We start from the raw sequence: 19,665 nt of genomic DNA, 5'->3' as shown, positions 1-19,665 counted from the left end.
CCAGAGAGTTAACAGAGATAGATTGGAAATCATGGCCAGAATATTTTACATCTCCTTCAAATAAGAAATGGACATTTCCCCAACCCTGTAAATCTTGGCTGGCCTTGCAAATTGCTTTGAACAATAAAATTTGGTTACAGGGTTATGTGAGTTCCAGAGGCCTGTGTGAGTTAACAGGTTTGCATCTTTCATTCCACCGTGCTGGGGTACAGTTCCTGTGTAAAGAAGCTCCGGCTAAACTACTGAATGACGAGATACCATGTGGAAAGAGGCAGCCCCAGCTGCACCCCAGCCATTTCAGCCACTCCAGTGGAGCCACCAGATATGTTAGGAGGCTGTCCTGGAGGCCCCAGCACCAGGCGACCTCCCAGGTAAATGCAACTGCTTGAGTCTCTTCTGTGGACTGTGGGTGGAATATACTGCATCTTTTGTCAGTATGATTAAGTAAGAACTACATTTCCCATAATTCCCTTCTCTGCATATTTCTGGGTTAGTACCCTCTAAAACGAAATTTGGAATTTGAGAAAGAGCATAAAGCAGCATGAAAATGAGATGCCATGTTACACATTCTAATAGGGCTAAAATTTAAAAGCTAATAATATCACGTGCTGGAGAGTATGTGGAGAACATCTGAAATTCTCACAGATTATTGGTGGGAAGGCAAAATGGTATAACCACTTTGGAAAAGAATTTATCAGATTCTTTTAAAGTTAAAAATAACACAACATTCTACCCAGCAATTCTACTAACAGATATTTACCAAGAGGAAAGATATTTACCCAAGTCCACTCAAAAGTGTGTACATAATTTTTCATAGCAGCTTTATTCATAATAGTAAAAAACTGTAAACAACTCAAATGTTGATCAACTAGTACATGGGTAAACAAATTGTGAACTATTCCTACCATGTAATAAAAAGGCATGAACTACCATTACACACAACAACCTGAATGAATTTCAGAAGTGATATGCTGAGTGAAAGAAAGATCAAAAGACTAAATACTATATGATTAAACTTATGAAATTCTAGAAGAGACTAAACTAGAGAGAGTATATATTTAAATATATATATATACATATATATGTGTATATATATATATTTTTTTAAATACCCCTCCATGCAGTTGTATCATTTCATTTTTATACTGATATTACCTCACCACAGCATTGTCTGTAGTAGATTTTAAAGCTGTTAGATTTTTTATCTGATATAAATGATTTTACCATATGATAGTTGATAAACAGTATATCAATGTAATTTAACCTATTTTCTTATTAGCGTTTGAGCGTCTTTTATATAGTTAGTACCTATTTGCACATCTTTTCCCATTTCTCTGCAGGGTTGCTGGTAGGGTTACTGGTCTTTTTATTCTTTTAGTAGCTCTTTATGTATTAATATATTATTGCTTTGTCCCAAAAAGTTGCAGACTTTTTTCTAGGTAATCATTTGTCAGCTATGCTTTTGTGTTTCTGTCATGAAGACTTATGTAATCAAAATTTTCAATTTTCCCTTATTATTTATGGATTTTGAGTTATAGTTGGGAATTATTTCCTCTCTTAGATCTATAAAGATATCCATTTTTTACATCTAAATACTTGTCCAGTTTTGAATAGTTATAGGTGAGGTATGAGGAATTAATACAAATCTTTTTCCAAGTGGCTATCCAGTTATCTCAAAATCACTTGTTAAAAAGCATTTATTGCCCCCGACTCCATTTTAGAAACTTCATTTATAACACACTTTATTTCCATGTTCAATTAAGTCTATCTCTAGGTTTTTAATTTTGTTTCTTTCAATTCTTTGTATATTAATTCATCAATATCAAATTGTTTTATTTATGGCATCTTTATAGCATGTTTTTATATACTCTAGAACTAATCTTCCCCCATTGTTCTACTTTTTAAAATGTTTCCCTGACTCTTCTTGTGTGTTTGCATGTCATTTTTCCAAAAGAATTTTGTAATCTTTTGTAAAGTTTATCTAGATCAAAGAGGACTGGTGTAATTTGTATCTGGATTGCTTTAAATTTATAAATTAACTTAAGGAGAACTGACATCTTTATGATGTGTGTCTTCTAATTCAAGAACATATTATATGTTTCCATTTGTTCAAGTCTACATTTGTGTCTTGTAGGAAGGCTTTATACTTTTCCTCACATAGGTTTTGGACACTTCCTTTAAATGTATGAATTTTTCTTGTCCGAAACAGGGAAACAAAGGCCTTATTCTCATTTATTATTCGAGGAACTGATAGAGAACATTTGCAGCCCCCAAGTCAAATAATAGATCCTACTTGCCTTATCTTTGCTGTTGTCCAAAATAAAGGTTATCCCTTACATCTTCCCCATCTCATCCTATTCATTCCATGTACAAAAGTACTTAAGGATAATCATGACATTTTATGATCTGTCTTTAACTCTGGCCAAACCAACTTAAACGTTCTAATAACTCCCATTGGAATTTGAGTATTTGTTTATTCCCCAAGGAGCAGCTGGTCTTTTTCATGCCATGTAATTTATTGAATCAATTCATATCAATACAGACATTATAAATACAAAGATCTCAAAGACTGTGAGCCTCCTGTACCCAGAAATTAGTCAGAGGATTGATCTGAGGTCTCTCTGGAGCAGCTGTCACTGCTTTTAGGGACTAGTTGAGTACTGGAATATTAATATGTCTGTGGAAAGGGTCCTAAAATCATCCAGCACAACCCACTCATATTACATATGAAGAATCAGAGATACCAGTTGTTAGAGTGAATTATCCTATCTTAAACATCTTGGACAAGATTTGAACCCACATTTTCTGAATCCCAGGTCACTGCTATTTTTGCTACACCAATTTAAGTGAGAGCTGTGCTGGAGACATCCATTTTAATATCAGGTACGTGGGTGCAGAAACAAACCTAGTTTCTGAAATGGGTAAAGTCAGAAGAACAGTGTGAAGTTAAAGAAAGGGCACCAAACATCAGAATAAAAAGCCAGAGTATGGGTAATTGCATGTGTAGATTAGCCTAGTCTTGGAATAATTTATTTAGACTATATACTTAGAGCAGAGTTTTGAGAAAGAAGAGAAAAGAAAAGCTTGATTTAGTAATAAGATGAAAGGGTTTTGACATGAATTTTAGGTACACATCATTTCAATTGTCTTTCAGTGTCCTTTGTAAAGTCTTCTTAGATCTCGGTAAGAAAGTTTCCCTAAGCAGTCTAGTTTTAGTGTTTACAGCATGTTTTATTACATAACTTCTGCTAGGTTCTCCATTATCATCCTCTGTCTCTACGTGGACCTGTCTTCTATTTGTTCTGAGTGAACTCCAGAAATAGGAAGTTTTCTGCTTCAGACTGCTTTGGTGAAAGTGTATAAAATCCAGCAGTTAAAAAATACCTGACTTTAGGCAGAATGGTATTTAAAAGAGTCTTTCTATTTAGAATATACTTGGAAATGTATGAAACCTCCAGGCTTTAAGCATATCATGTTCATGAGTCTTTGAAGTATACAGTGTTGGTGGTGTAGAACAGGGTCATTCGTGTCTGCGTAACTGAAATGGAGAACTAAGAATAAGAGGCTATTTCATTTTTATTCTGAACAATGGCCATTAGAAAATGGAAACAGATTATGTTTCTCTGTACCCATTTTCTTCCCATTGTGTTCCTTTATCCTACCCATTGCAAGAAACCAGTGCCCACCTTCCTTTGCACCATTGTGTTCCCACTAATAATCAATCGCAATTCTCAAACATTGTTCACTCCAGTCTTTCCATATCATTATGATGTTTTGAAAAAGGTTATCATTTCCTTCTCCTTCAAAGTTTGGCAGCTACCTGTGAATTTTTTTAAGTTTTTTACAAACTAAGGAGTAAATATTCAAATAGCTGAATTTTTATTTCTTTTATGAAGATTTGCATCTTACTTGTAAGCAAATCGCAATGTCATAAGAATTACTCTTGAATTAATTAAGATATCTGGAAAGACCATGGGGGAAATATTTGAGCAAGGTGAGCAGAAGAGTGATGCAACAAGGCACTGTCTGGTGGTGGGCAAACACTATATTATTTCAGGCAGAAAAATCTCACTTTGTGTTTGATCACTGTATTTTTTTCCTAGTTCTCCATCTGGAAGTGCCAGAGTCCTTCCAGAATTCAGAGCAAATGTCCTGGAATAATCAGTCAGTCATAACTGAGTTTGTACTACGGGGTCTCTCCAGTTCTTGGGAACTCCAGATCTTCTATTTCCTGTTTTTCTCCATAGTCTATGCAGCCACTGTGCTGGGGAACCTCCTCATCGTGCTCACCATCATGTCAGAGCCGCGCCTGCACTCCCCCATGTACTTTCTGCTGGGCAATCTCTCCTTCATTGACATGTCTCTGGCCTCATTTGCCACCCCCAAAATGATTGCAGATCTCCTCAGTGAGCACAAAGCCATCTCTTTTGAAGGCTGCATCACCCAGATATTCTTCCTGCATCTCTTAGGGGGTGCTGAGATTGTGCTGCTGATATCCATGTCTTTTGATAGGTATGTGGCTATTTGTAAGCCTCTACGTTACTTGACCATCATGAACCGGAGAATGTGTGTTGGGCTTGTGACACTCTCCTGGGTTGTTGGCATCTTCCATGCTGTGAGTCAACTAGCATTTACTGTGAATCTGCCCTTCTGTGGACCCAATGAAGTGGACAGTTTCTTTTGTGATCTCCCCTTGGTGATTAAACTCGCCTGTGTAGACACGTACATCCTAGGAGTGTTCATGATCTCTACCAGTGGCATGATTGCCCTAGTGTGCTTCATTCTCCTGGTGATTTCCTACACTGTCATCCTGGTCACTGTTAGGCAACGTTCCTCTGGTGGGTCCTCCAAAGCCCTCTCCACTTGCAGTGCCCACTTCACTGTTGTGACCCTTTTCTTTGGCCCATGCATTTTCATCTATGTGTGGCCTTTTACAAATTTCCCAATAGACAAAGTGCTCTCAGTATTTTATACCATCTTCACTCCCCTCTTGAATCCGGTAATCTATACCCTTAGAAGTAAAGATGTCAAAGATTCCATGAGAAAACTCAGCAGCTGTGTCTTTAAGTCTAGCAAGACTGATCATACCCCTTGATTTCCTCACCTAAAAATGAGCATTTATCCCCCTCACTTTGTTGGCCAACATAGGCATGCTATTGCAAGAAATCATTTAGTTCATGGCAGAACTATTTTTGTAATCAGTCTCAGCAGTCACCAAGTTTTGGTCATATTAAGAGTTCCTCACACAGCATAATGTTTACTATGGAACATTAACAAACCAATATCCAAAATTTTACCTCACAAGGACTCACTTTTTAGAATATTCAACTCTTGTCAGATATAGATATTTATTAGAGTACTGGATAAGATAGTCACGTTTTATGAAAGAGTGGATTTCTTTCCAGTCTCTTATGATTGTCTCTAGGAAAAGGGGAAAGTATGAAAGTACCAATACCTGTACACTGAAGTAACAGTGGAACTTTTTATTACTGACAAAGGTGCTGATGAATGAATTATTTTAGTTCAAAGATCAGAAAAAAATTGAGGTTTCTTGGTAAGTGAAAATTTTTGCTATTTAATATTTTGTAACTTATCTTTAATGCATTTTTAAATTAATTAATTAACTTATTTATTGTATTGGCTGTGTTGGGTCTTTTTTGCTGTGCACGGGCTTTCTTTTTAGTTGTGGTGAGTAGGGGCTCCTCTTCGTTGTGGTGCGCGGGGTCCTCATTGCCATGGCTTCTCTTGTTGCACAGCATGGGCTCTAGGCGCGTGGGCTTCAGTAGTTGCAGTACATGGACTCAATAGTTGTGGCTCATGGGCTCTAAAGTGCAGGCTCAATAGTTGTGGTGCATGGGCTTAGTTGCTCCGCGGCATGTGGGATCTTCCTGGAGCAGGGATCGAACCCATGCCCCCTGCATTGGCAGGCGGATTCTCAAACACTGTGCCACCTAGGAAGCCCCTGTAACTTATCTTTGATAAGAATAAGAATGTACTTTATTTCAGTCCCTAAGTTCCCTAGAGCAGATTTCACAATTTTAAAACAGTACAGTAAACGCTAAGAAAATTCTTAGAGTTTTATATACATATAGAAAGACTCTAGATTCTAGAGTCCTGTACACCAAATCCCATCCACATTCTTGACCTACAGAAGATGAAACTAAGATCCAAGGACACAGTAACTTCTTCAAGGTCATGCTTTTTCAAGGCAGAATTTAGATCATTCACCTACAAACTGCTTATTTTCTAAGCAGTAGGTTATTTTGGTGCCATGATGTTTACCGTATCATTTTTATAATCGAAAGCCATATTGTAAATAGTAAGGTCTTAAAAGATCTGAGCCATTTTTTCCCTGGTTAAACACAGTATTTGACTTAAGAAATCCAGGAAACAGTGGTCCTTCAACATAGTTGATATAGCTAATAGCTGGAGGCTTCAGAACATAGAAATCATCTAGTAACATCAATTTATTTTACTGATGATGAAATTGAGAATCTGGGAATAAAGCGACTTTCCCAAGCTTATACACCTATAAGATGATAGAGTCCTGCCAAGAAGGTGCCTCCTCTCTCTCTCTCTCTCCCTCTCTCTCCACCCCACCCCCCACCCCGTTTCCCTCCACCCAATTGGACAACAGCTAAATTACCTGCGAGAGCATAAGCATTTTGGTTATTCTCATTCTGAGAGTTAAACATAGGAGAAATGTTTAATTCATAAAAGTGAATCCTTGTAAACATTAACAATTATCCAATTATTCAATTATCCAGTTGCCTGGCATTGTCTAAATTTGCATAATATTGTATGTGATATTGTATAACTTGGGTTTAGATAAGGACAGATATATGTATCAATGATTGACAGATTGTAAAGAGTTGAATATAAAGGTAAATCAATTATTAGGTGAATGGATGGGCAAATAGATGGATGTGCATGGATGGGTGGGTGGATATATAGCAAGATAGAGATAGATAATTACCATCATGAAGAAATGAATATACAGCTTAATATATTGACTCATCTCTATGTCTGTATATTGAATCTGTGCAACTGTAAATTGCAACTGTGTTACTTGTTTAAAACTGTTTGAAAAGTTATTGAACTTCATAAAATTGAAAAGGTAGATTCTTACATATATTCCTTGTGATGAAGTATAGTCATTTCAATTTACAAATAGGTGTAATATTACTGGAGAGATCTACTAATGAATTACGTTAGTGAAAAAATAATTTTAAAAGCCCTTTAAATATTCTCTATGAATATTATAAATCTATCCTCCCACCTTCTCAACTCTGTTAAGTAGACCAAGTCTGCAAGTTGGATATTCATATTTCATTCTGATCAATAGCATACAGTTGGCTGATCGGAGTAAGGAATGCTGCATAACTTTTTGTCTATGTCAGGCTATGAATTTTGTTTCCCAGTTTAGCATCCTAACATAGAGACTGCTAGAATTATAGCCAAATAAATGTCATAGTTTCCATTATGTGAAAATTTGCATATGCTCTAGAATAAGGTTCCAAGGATTAGGAATGCAACATGGAAAATTAGCCCCAAAGACAAAATACAGATAGTTGGCATAAGCACAGACCTAAGAAAGTATGAGTAAAGAATTAAACCAGTCCCCATTCTAAGCCATCCACTGATGGGGTCCTCTCCCTCCCTGTCTCATATTTTCTATTGACAAGTAGCTTTCTGAGCATGCTCTTTAATCTTTCATTCTCATGGCCATAGAGAAGAAGCCAAACAGTCCCAACAGTTCACTGTAAAAGATAAACCTAGTAAATGATTTCAGGAAATATTGAACCTAATTTTGTGATTCTATATCTTCACCTCCAAGAGTCATTAGCCTAATTAAAACTGTCCATAGCGTGGTTCTATAGAGTCATAAAATTTCTTTTATTTTCTTATTTAATTAATTAGATTTCCTATTCTCTATTTACCTCCATCAAGCTTAAACTATTTCACATGTTGATTTCTAATTATGGTCTGATAAATAAAACCAAGAGTAAATGTATTTAGAAATGTCAAAATGCTTAATATTGCTCAAAAAATTAAATGTACACACAAAACAAAATTGAGATTTGTGTTAGATTGGATGAGCTTCAGGCAATGAGCCATCAGCACCAGAGTAGTTTCTTGGTCTCAAAATTCCTTTAGGTGTATTTTTCTCCCAACAGCAAATCCATTGCTCCTGTTCAAAGAACTATTTTCCCCTGCTCATCCTAGAAGCCAAGAGGATAATCAGCCAAGTGGCCTTCCATCTGACAGTGTAGCTGGGAATTTAATAAGCTTCATTACCAAAAACTTGGCAAAGAAAGGATTTGTTTAACTTGTCATTTTTTTCATCAGTTACCATTTTGTTCCCCTCTTCTTCCAGAAAACCTGTTTAGAAGATAATGTTACACTTTTTGTTTCAACAAATTTTATAGCAGTTTTAGAACCAAGATATAATATGAATTTATTACATCACCCTTCAAGGTTTAATCTAAGCCCCACTTTTTAATAGGAGGCTCCTTCAATTCTTTTATTGACTTTACTTTTTTCAGAGCTAATATTACCTGCATCATTAATTTTATATGTTGCTTTATATTGTTACCTAACCATTTCTTAAGTTTGTGTTTTCGCTTCTCATAATTGATAGCATATTGAGAACAGAGACTTTGCACTGGCTTGTTTTGTTGTTATTTGTTTGCAAATTTGTTTATTTTAAGAACAAATAAATGTATCTGCCACAGCATTTGACCTGGGGCACAGTTAGAAGTAGTGATTTGGTATAATTTTTGAAGTAATTATCTTTTTTTCTAAATAAATGTACTTTTTTGTGTTTCCCTTGTTACTATTCCTTTATTCTTTGACTATATCAAGTGAAATTGAGAAGGTCAGAGTTTATAGGAAAATGGACTCTAGTTTTACATCCTTCAAATGATCCTGTAGACCCATAAAATTTGGTACATTTTGTTTTCATGTTCATTTGTCTGAAGATATTTTCTAACTTCTGTTTTGATTTGTTCTTTGATTCAATAGTTGGTCAAGAATGTATTATTTAATTTCCACATATTTATAAATTTTTCCACTTTCTTTTTATTATTGATTTCTAGTTTCACTCCATTGTGGTCAGAAAAGATACCTGGAATGAGTTCAATTCTTCTTAAATTTGTAATGACTTGTTTTGTGACCTAGCATGTGATTAGTCTTGGGGAATGTTCCATGTGCACTTGAGAAGAATGTATTCTGCTGTTGAAAATGTTCTGTAAATGTCTGTTATGTCCATTTGGTCCATAGTGTTGTTCACATCTGTTGTTTCCTCATTGATTTTCAGTTAGGGTCATGTGTCCATTATTGAAATTGGGGTATTGAAGTCTGCAACTACATTGCATTGCTGTCTATTTCTCACTTCAGATCTGTCAATATTTGCTTTATATATTTTGATGTTCTCATATTTGGTACATATATATTTATAATTATTGTATCTTCTGGTTGAATTGGCCCTTTATCATTATGTAAAACTCTCTCTTGTGACAGTTTTTGACTTAAAGTATATTTTATCTATGCAAGTATAGATATCCCTTTTCTCTTTTGGTTATTTTTAGGGAATATCTTTTTCTCTTCCTTTACTTTCAGACTGTGTTTGTCCTTAAATCTAAAGTGGGTCTGTTGTTGACAGCATACAGTTGGATCTTTTTTTTTTCAATCCATTCAGCTGCTCTACGTCTTTTGATAGATGAGTTGAATATATTTACATTTAAAGTAAGTATTTATAGGTAAGGCCTTATAATTGCCATTTTGTTAATTGTTGTCTGTTTTGCAGTTATTTTGTTTCTCTTTTCCTTTCTTGCTGTCCTCCTTTGTAATTTGATGATTCTTTGTAGCACTATACTTTAATTTTCTCTTTATATTTTCTTGGATCTGCTATAAGTTTTTTCTTTGTGGTTACCATGAAGCTTGTAAAAAACTTATTATTGTAAAAGTCTATTCTGAGCTCGTAAAAACTTAACTTCAATTGTGTGAAAAAAATGCTATACTTTTACTCCTTACCTGGACACACACTTTATAGTATTATTATCAGAATTTAAGGAGATAAAATAGAATGTGCAAAAAACCCAACAGAATAGAGTCTGGCACATTGATGAAAAAGAAAAGTTAGTATTCAAGGGGGAGAGGAATGCAAAATGGAACTGAAGGAATAATCATGACCCAGATGATTCATGTCCTACTTTACACTGTAATAATTTGTTGTTGTATATTTCCCAACCACATGGGTATTTTTTTCTTTAATCCATAGAATGAAGCCTGTGACAACATAAGCTTTTACTAATAAATATTTGAGAATATGTATATTTGATCTTCATTAACAATGGAATAGCAATGTCAAAATTAACATCACCCCTGGGGAGACAAGTGCTGAGTGATATATGATTCACCAGGCATGTCCAGGTCTCTTTTGTAATCCTTCCTGACAGGTATTATCTGTCACCTTAATGTAAAGGCTTTCACCAACTTCTATATCATTTCCCCAATGAACATGCACCAACGTGCCATTCAGGGGGGCAGGCGTCAATAAACCAATGAGGTCATTTCAGTGTATGGGAGGTGGAGAGATTCTGGGAAATAGCTTCAAGGTGCAAGGTGATGGGAAAAGAGGAGAATAGGAGCAAAAAGGGAGCCTTATTCCCAGAAATTGCTCTGCCAACTCACCAGTCAGTTGCAAGTCAGCTCATCACATAACTTAGGGTTCAGTATGCATGTCAAGTAAGCAAATTCAAGGTTTACAGGAAAGATTGGAAAGAGATGAGAAGAACCAGGATCTTTTCTTCTGTAGCTACAATATAGTCTTCAAGCACAGACTTTATATTGTATGCACCCTTTTATGTACCAAAATAAGAGAAAATAAGTAAGATGAAACTTCCATCAAAGCACCTGAGAAAGCTGTAAAAGTTCTCACAACATGAACTGTATAAAAACTGGTCTGTTGCTTGCAATCTGCTCTCAGTTACTCAATGCTTCCTCATTATCTCTGCAATATATCTAGCATCCCAGAGTTGATGAAAAATTAATCAGTCTAAGAAAGATATGGAAAATTTTATTTGGGCCAAATTGAGAATTATAACCTGAACAACATTTCAGAAATCTTCAAGGACTGTTTTGCCCATTAGATGCCAAGGCACAGTTATAGAAGCTTTTTGAGGCAGAGGGCTATACATTAAATGATGTACTATTGACAGTTTACACAATCCAGATCTAAGGGTAATCATGGCCCCTTACAAGATCAAGAAGGAATGTTATCTTTTATGGAGTTGTCTTGTTGATCCTGGGAGAATGTTGCTCTTTGTGGCTGAGCAGGCATTTCTGCTGATGGGGAAATTTTGGTTGATGCATAATGCAGATACACAATGCACAGTGGGGGAAGAGAGGAGGCCAAAGGGCAGAGAATTTTTTTTTTATGTTTATATTTTTCTTACCTTGCCATAAAATGTGCATTTTATTTCACACTAGGCTCTGGCCACTTACTATCAGCACAATCTCTTTCCACAATCACTAACTTAACATTTTGTTCTCTAATAACAGTAAACTAGTTCCTGAGTTCACTAGTCATTTTTATGCTTCTCTGCCTTTGCCTATGCTATTCCTAACTTCCAGTTTATTTTCCCCCAACTTGGCCTTCAAATCTCAGATTCAGCACTACCTCTGCAAACCTTTCTCTGACTCTGCAGGCACATTCAGACATGCCTTTTCCTAAGTCCCTATATTACTGTATACAAACTTACATCATGGTGATTATGACGCTGCATTGCAATTACCTATCTTTTTATTAGATATAATCTCTTTGAGGGTAGGGATTACTTCTTATTATTTCTGTTTCCAAAGGGCAGAGCACACTTCCTGATACATAAAAACAGGCCAAAAGCATTTCTTGGATTATCTTTACTGAGAGAAGTTTAGGGTGTCTCCTGTTCGGTAAAGGCAGAAAATCCTACTTATGATAATGTCATCTCTTCTCCAAAGACTAATGCTGAACTGCTTCTACAAGAGGCCAGTCCTATCCTCCTACAATTAAAGATAAACTTGGAAGAACTAACAAAGCCTTTAAATGTAAATGAAATGCAAATAACTAAAAGCAGACTTCTACTGGAATGCAGTCAAAAGAATGAGAATCAGAACACAGAAGGGGAAAGGCATTTAAAAAAGAGGAAGGAACAAAATAGATTTTTTAATACTCCAATTTGGCTTAAGTCCTCATGTAAGAATACTTTACTGGAATATCAGTGCTCCCCAGTGATTCAATAAATGTTGTGTTGAGAGTGAGCCATTGAACTTGGTGGCAAGGGTGGGTTACGTCAACGTGGGAGTTAGAGCTGGAAAATCGGATGAAAAAGGCATATCCCACATACATTTTAAGATCTATATTAAGGATCTCAAATTGCTAGGGTAATACACATGAATGGAGTGGTCTGGTACAAGACAAAATAGAGATGAGCTCTCTAGTACTAGCCTGACCTGAAAATTCAGCTAAAGCTTAGAATTCTGGCCTAATTCTAGATGGTTTATGTTTTGGGGTTTTTTGTTTGTTTGTTTTATTTAGTCTTGTTTGTAAGAAAATCCATCAAGCTGTATGTTCTTGTAAAATTTCTCACTATCTAATTGTAGTAATTATTTTGATTTCTTTGTAAACCTTTGAGGAACGACAAAACATGCTGGAAATGCAGGCAGTTGCAGCTTGCAGCCTGTTGGCTTGCAAACTCTGCTTAAAGAATAATGAGAAAACCAGGTTAGAGAGGTTAATTAACTTACCCCAAACTGCAAGCCTCGTAAGTGGTATAGAGCTGAATTTAGATCAGGCAGTCTGGCTTCAATGATGATACTCACAATACCCACCCCAGGAGTTCTGTGTGTGTGTACTTACACTGAGTGTACTTATCAAAATATGCTGTGAGGACACAGTTTGGGGTTCAACTGATTTTGCAGGAATGGGCTCTACCGCCAGAAATGTCCAAGTAGAGCTAGATATATATTCTTCAGCTTTAGAGATATCTTAGCCAGATGAAATGTCTACTTGATGCTATAATTTTATGGTTCCAGTTTTAACAATTTCCTGAACAGTACCACATCTTCACACAAACAGTTCTCTTATATTTTCATAAATCTATCATATCTCCACATAAACAATTCTCTTATATTTTCATAAATCTGGACAAAGTCCTTCTATAGTTGAAACATTTAATAATGTGCTATATATAAAGTAAATAGATAATTGTCACCATTCTTTAGCCAGTTAATATTTTTAATAAATCCAGGTATATAAGAATATAAAGCATTTCACTACTATTTTTTGAGTAGATAAAAGTTTAAGAGAGATAAACATGAATAATATTTTATTGTTTTTTTATCATGTACACTCTATTCAAAACATTAGTAATACAACAGGACACTGACTTAGTGAACATTGTGTATTTATTATTCTCCCCTTTGCAAGCAATCTTGAGATATATTTCAAATTAAAATGAGTAAGATAGCCCCCAAAATATAATACTTCTTTTCAAAAACACAGGCGTAAAAGGACAACTTTATCTACAGAAATTCATCAAAGATTAATAATTGGCACAAAGCCAATATTTCAACATTAGTTAATATTAGGTAAATTGACACATCCTATTACAGTATTAAAACCATGCCCTTAAGTTCAGGTCAATACAACTATTTCCACTTCAGTAACCCTGAAATTCTATACATGTTTAACACAACAGCAACAATAACAATATTATCAGTTAGTATTCATTAAACACTTTTTGAGTGCCAAGCACTGCTAGTTATGTATATGTGTTTTGGTTTTCGCAACATCCCTAGTGGTTAAATACCAGGTCCACATTTTACGGTGAAGAAACTGAGTCTTAGAAACATCAAAAATACTTGCTCAAGGTGGCACAAGAAAGTGGTAGGACAATGGACAGAGCCTATCTAATTGCTAAATATATGTCCCTCAAAGACAGAGAAACAGATCTTGTACTTGAACAGATCTCCAGCACCCAACAAGAGCCTTAAACAGAGTAGGTGCTCAATAAATAATTACTGAATTAAAATTAAAAATTTAGACTTGAGGTTTATGTTTAAAAATAAAGATGGTAATTTTTGCTAAAAAAATGGATATGAGGCAAAAGTACAATTCTACCATAACCTTTTTTCATTTGTCTAACTGACTTTGAAGCAAGAAGGAAGAGTTTATGATTTGGGTAAAAATGAACAGTATTTCAAATTAAAAATGTGGTTCATATGTAGCCCCACCACTACATTTCTTCATAAACTGCACATTATTTAACTTCAGATATTAAATATTTGGCTTTGTTTATATTGAAGCATGTTGTAAACTTAAGAGTCACAGATAAATGTAAGAAACTATTAATGCCATTTCTTTCTTTGCAAGGCAGGGGCTTGTGTTTTTCTCATGGTACTCACAAACCATCATAAACCACGATGACAGATTGTTTCCAAAACTCTTTTCATATACCTCAGTCAATTCAAGGAGATGCAGCCTATCAGTATACCATTATTCACAGAAATCTCAAAGTATTAAGCAATCTAATCTAGTTTTTCCATGCCTCCCTCCCCCCACCTTTTTAGCAAAGGAAAACTGGAAAGTGTTTTATTTGTTTTTCTGCTGTATGTCTTAATAAGCCACAGTCTTAGAGACATCCTAAAACTGAATATCAAGTTTTGTGTTTGACAAATAGTGGTTAGACCTATGCAATTATTCTTCAAATACATATTACTTAAAAGTGAGGTGCATTTTAGGTAGAAGTCTACATGGGTGGGAAGGAAAAAGGAAATGACGTTTTTAGAATCCATTCTGTCCACTTTCCACAAAATAGTTACAACAAAGAATTAATTTACATTTATTATTCTCATGTTAGAGATTAAAAAGGGATAGAGAGGGAAAGTAACTCTCCCAGGATAGCACAACTAGGAAATGACAGATCCAAGATTTAATTCTAAGTTCCATAGTTCCATGTATGTTTAGAGCAATGATCTTTGCCCCTTACTGTGATTCAGCCCTGAACTAGCTTTATGAATTCTTTGGACTTTAGGTTCTTCAACTGTTGGGGAAGTTGATTGACCAGCTGATTTTCAAAGACTTTCTTGTACTAAAAAACATATTTAACATAGTCATTAATACACCAAATTAGAGACAGTTGTGCAATGTATTTCTTAAATTATTATCTTTTCTTCCCACAGCCTACATTATATTGCATACTCATATACTCACACTAAAACTAATAATATTTGGGGATAATTTATTCATAAATGAAAAATTTATCACAAATTTAATAGTTAATAATTTTCCAAATTATTTCCAAATAATTTTCCAAATAATTTTCCATTTTAGTCTTGGTATTAATGAATTCATCAGATTAATGGTTTTTGGTAAGGTTTTGAAAGCCAATCAGATTTGAGTAGTTTACTATCCATGGTTTAAACTTTACAAATTGCAATTTGATTAATTATTTGCTATATCAATTATCAAGTGTGATAATGATCTATACACCTATTGAGAAAAGTTATTATTAAATCTTGGATCCTCTGAACTGTTCTCTTTTGTTCAAAGTTGACTCAGAACTCAAACAATTGGATCCACTGAGTCAGATTGTTCAACAGTGTTCAAAAGAACTTATCAATTTTCCATGAAAATATTCCAGTGCCATGAAAAAACCTGTTACTCCCAACGTTCTTAATTTAAGTTCTGCAAGTGGACACCATCAGAATACCACAAGGCTGTGTAATTGAGTGAGAATGTTCTGGGTTAAAAGCCAAAAGAGCAATAATTTATCTCAGGCTTCACTGAGTAATCTTAATCTGACGTATGTTTATAGAATTCGGGAGTCTATAAATTCCCGAATTTATGTTCACAATTTTGATGATTTGTGCATTTTCCCATAAAAGTAACCTATAAATTTCAACAGATTTTTCAAATGGATTCATAATTGCAAAAGACTTGCAAACTTTCCACTAGCATTTAGGCAAGATACTTCACATCTCTCAACTCTGGCTTCTTATTTTCATGAACTTAAACTAAATGAATAGATTCTAACTTTAATTTTCTGTTGTTCTGAGAACAAAACTGATGATACTAAATCTCAGACAGGCAATCTCTGCTCATTGCACTGGATATATGGGAGTAGTTTTTCCAAGATTTAAATATTGGTTATTTAGTTTCCTTTTCATAGCTATCTTCACTTCCTGGTTTCTCAGAGTATAGATAAGTGGATTCAGAAACGGAGTAAAGATGGTGTAGAAAACAGAGAGAAATTTGTCCACCAGGAAGTTTGTGAAAGGCCACATGTAGATAAAGATGCAGGGCCCAAAGAACATTAACACAACTATAAAATGTGCAGTACAGGTAGAAAAAGCCTTAGATGATCCTGTGAAGGAGTGGTCCTTGATAGTGACAAGAACAATGATGTAGGAGGTGAGCAAAAGCAGAAAACTTATAAGAGCAATCACGCCACTGGTTGAAATCATGAAGATTCCAAGAACATATATATCTATACACGCCAGCTGGATGACCAAAGGAAGGTCACAGAAGAAACTGTCTACAACATTGGGACCACAGAAGGGTAAATAAAGGGTAAAAGCTAACTGACTTATTGTATGCAGGAAGCCCACTGTCCAAGAAGTTACCACAAGCCCGACACACACTCTTTGGCTCATAATTGATGAATAATGGAGAGGTTTGCATATGGCAATGTACCTGTCAAAAGACATGGAGATGAGCAGCACTATCTCAGTCCCAGTGAAGAGGTGCAGAAAGAAGATCTGAGAAATGCAGCCCTCAAAGGAGATGGTCTTGTGCTGAGCAAAGAAGTCCATGATCATCTTTGGAGTGGCGAAGGAGGACAGACACATGTCAATGAAAGACAGGTTGCTAAGTAGGAAGTACATGGGGGAGTGAAGGTGGGGGGTGGATAGGACGGTGAGCAAAATCAGGCAGTTGCCCAACATGGTCATTAAGTAGAAAATGGAAAACATCATGAAAAAGAAAATCTGGAGCTCAGGAGAATCGGTAAGTCCAAGCAACACAAATTCAGACACTCTGGAAAGGTTGACCCCCTCCATTGATCTGCTGGCTCTGCTCTATAATGACAAAATGATATGAAATGGTACAAAATGGCAGAGCTAGAAAATGTGATACTTCTGCAATTACATGTGAAGGAGTTATGATATCAGTTATTAATTCACTAGAATGCTGATTACCTAAAATCCAACTAATAACTATCTCAGAAAAGATTTTTCTTTTTGGAACCACTTAATAATCACTGTCAGATATCACTGCAAATGGACTTCTTGATTTTGATCAGCATCAAGTACATGCTGGGTTATATTCATCATATACACACACAATAATATTCCTTTCTGAACACTGACTAAGGAGTTATATAATCCATAGTTATAGAGGAAGATTACACTAAGTGAGTGTGCTCTAATTAGTAAGTCAGGTAAATAAAAATTTTAATGAGGGTTAAACTCTCAAAGTTTTCTGTTAAACCAAAAAAAATGCAATTATGTTGAATCCACTATTGCTGAACACTGGATTTAAATAAGAGTTTAATATAATGATTTCAGGAAACCCGTTTATTATCCTATGAGGGTGATAAAAGATTTTTTCTTTAAATGAACTCCTGTTTTCTCAGCTACAGAAAAATCCAGTTCCTTTCTAATTTCATTTTCACATTTTCAAATTGTTTTGTCAGTGTTAGTAAGTACTATTTTAACTATTTATATATATATATGATAAATTAATTTCTTAATTCTGTAAAATTACTGATGACCAAAATGTATACCTGCAACATAATGAGAGTTATTCTCAACTTTTTTATGTTATGACCTTATAGAAACATTTTTTTAAAAGAGGGAGAAAATCCCTCCTTTATTCCTCCACACTTTATTCAAACAAAGCTAATTTTTCAGACTAGAAAAAAGAAAGATTCTAGGACAAATCCAGGAAATATACAAAATGAATGTTGAGGTACTAGCCTATAAGATGCTCAGAACAAAACAAACAAACAAAAAAACCCCACATTGATGATGCTATGTCAAAGTGATACCAGAGCCAACTGAAAGGGAAAAAAATGCTTTCTGGATTCAGACTCATTTTTCAATATTGAGTTTTTGGTTTACAGCAGATTGCAAGTTCTGTGAATATCTCCTACAATGTTTTTCATTTAAGTGCTCTGTTTTCCCACATGGAGGAAAGTCTGGCTTCATCTTCACTTATTTGCAAATATTGAAATTGTTCTGTGAATGTTGATAAGTATTTTTAAGATTTGTCACAAAACAATATTCCAGAAATCGTAAAACTGAACTGTGGCAAAGTGGTTAAGAGGATTAAGGTATTCTTAACCTGCTGTGTGACATTGATCACACATTAGTAGCCTCTCTAAAATTTGGCCTCTTAACCTGTGAGAATTAAATTAGATGGTCTATATAAAGCATTAAGCATATGTCCTGGGCAGCATTCAAGAATTCTCTAGGTTTCAAAATTCAAATTTTAGAATACTGTTCAGAAATAATCAGCTTCTTTTATTTCATGAATAGTAATAATAGTAATTTCGGTAAAAATATTCTAACCTAGTTTCAATCCAGAAATATAGAAAAAGATATGGGCTTCCAAGATCATTTCACATTTTTGAAGTTATTTCTTATAAAAATTATATGTTTCTTGATATATTAAAGGCATTAAAATTTCTTAGCCTCAGATATTTGAATATTCCTTCTATTTTCCTGACTTAAAAATGTAATTATTAATGAGAACAAAAAAACTATTATCATATCTAATTTAGATTTATATACATATAAAATGAATATATTATATATTCATTATAAGTGAATAAACAGTTGTCAATTTTTTTCTCCTTTCATCTTCAGAAGGACACCTCTAATACCTGTTTAATTGAATCACCCATCTTTATGTCTTCAACCTGTATATATTTTTTCTTTACTACTCCTCTATTATTTTTTATTTACACAGTAATTAAATGAAAATTGTCTGCTACCTGAAGAACACAAATTACAACTGCTTCTCAAGATCTTTATATTATTTCCAGCTTTTAACCTACCAGCTGTACATCAGGAATCAAAAACACCATATCCTTTGAAATTCATAAACCTACTGAAATCACCACAGTCCTCAATAAGCATCAGAAGCCTGGAGTGTGGATATATACTTTCTCCAGTCTTGTTATAAAAGCCACTAGAAAGCAGGGACATTTAGGAAGATCAGGGATTAGGCACTACAGTCTGTTTGCAGTGGGAGTTATTAAAATGTTGAGCTGACTTCCCAAAGTTGCAACAAGAGCTGTGGAAGGTCTTTGCTATTTAAAGTGAGGATGCCCATTCATAATGAAGCAGTATTCATTAGAGAAAAGGCACAACTGGGACTTGCCTTGAGAAGACCTTTGAGCAGACATTTAAGGAGCAAAACATTGCTCCTTTGATTATGGAAATATCCCCACATTTATACCCCAATGTTCAATGTCCCAGTGTTGGAAAATTACTCTTTTGGGGTAAGGCACTTTGTCACCCACAAATTCTTGCTTACTTGAAGAATCATGTAAAGAAAGAATTCTGCATTAAAATTTCTAACAGGACATCAAAAATTAGTACAGGCTAATATGTATA

The 19,665-nt window shown here is 34.9% G+C and overlaps 2 protein-coding genes across 2 annotated transcripts; one reads left to right on the top strand and one right to left on the bottom strand.

The window, feature by feature from the left end:
• The first annotated feature begins 4,147 nt into the window (after positions 1 to 4,147).
• LOC130845609 (olfactory receptor 4K3) lies at positions 4,148 to 5,095 on the top strand. Its single transcript, XM_057723093.1, has one exon. It carries the CDS (start codon positions 4,148 to 4,150, stop codon positions 5,093 to 5,095), a length of 948 nt encoding a protein of 315 aa, XP_057579076.1.
• Positions 5,096 to 9,890: 4,795 nt separating this feature from the next.
• Positions 9,891 to 17,103, bottom strand: LOC130845661 (olfactory receptor 4K2-like). The gene is made up of 2 exons (XM_057723210.1): positions 16,190 to 17,103; positions 9,891 to 9,915 (listed from the first exon to the last, which is right to left on the bottom strand). The coding sequence occupies exons 1-2, from the start codon at positions 17,101 to 17,103 to the stop codon at positions 9,891 to 9,893; spliced, it is 939 nt and encodes a 312-aa protein (XP_057579193.1).
• Positions 17,104 to 19,665: the final 2,562 nt, after the last annotated feature.

The sequence above is a fragment of the Hippopotamus amphibius genome, chromosome 2 (genome assembly GCF_030028045.1).
Source record: "Hippopotamus amphibius kiboko isolate mHipAmp2 chromosome 2, mHipAmp2.hap2, whole genome shotgun sequence".
NCBI classification, from domain to species: domain Eukaryota; kingdom Metazoa; phylum Chordata; class Mammalia; order Artiodactyla; family Hippopotamidae; genus Hippopotamus; species Hippopotamus amphibius.
Note: the sequence above shows the minus strand (reverse complement) of the source record. Positions and strands in the feature narration are given on the sequence as shown.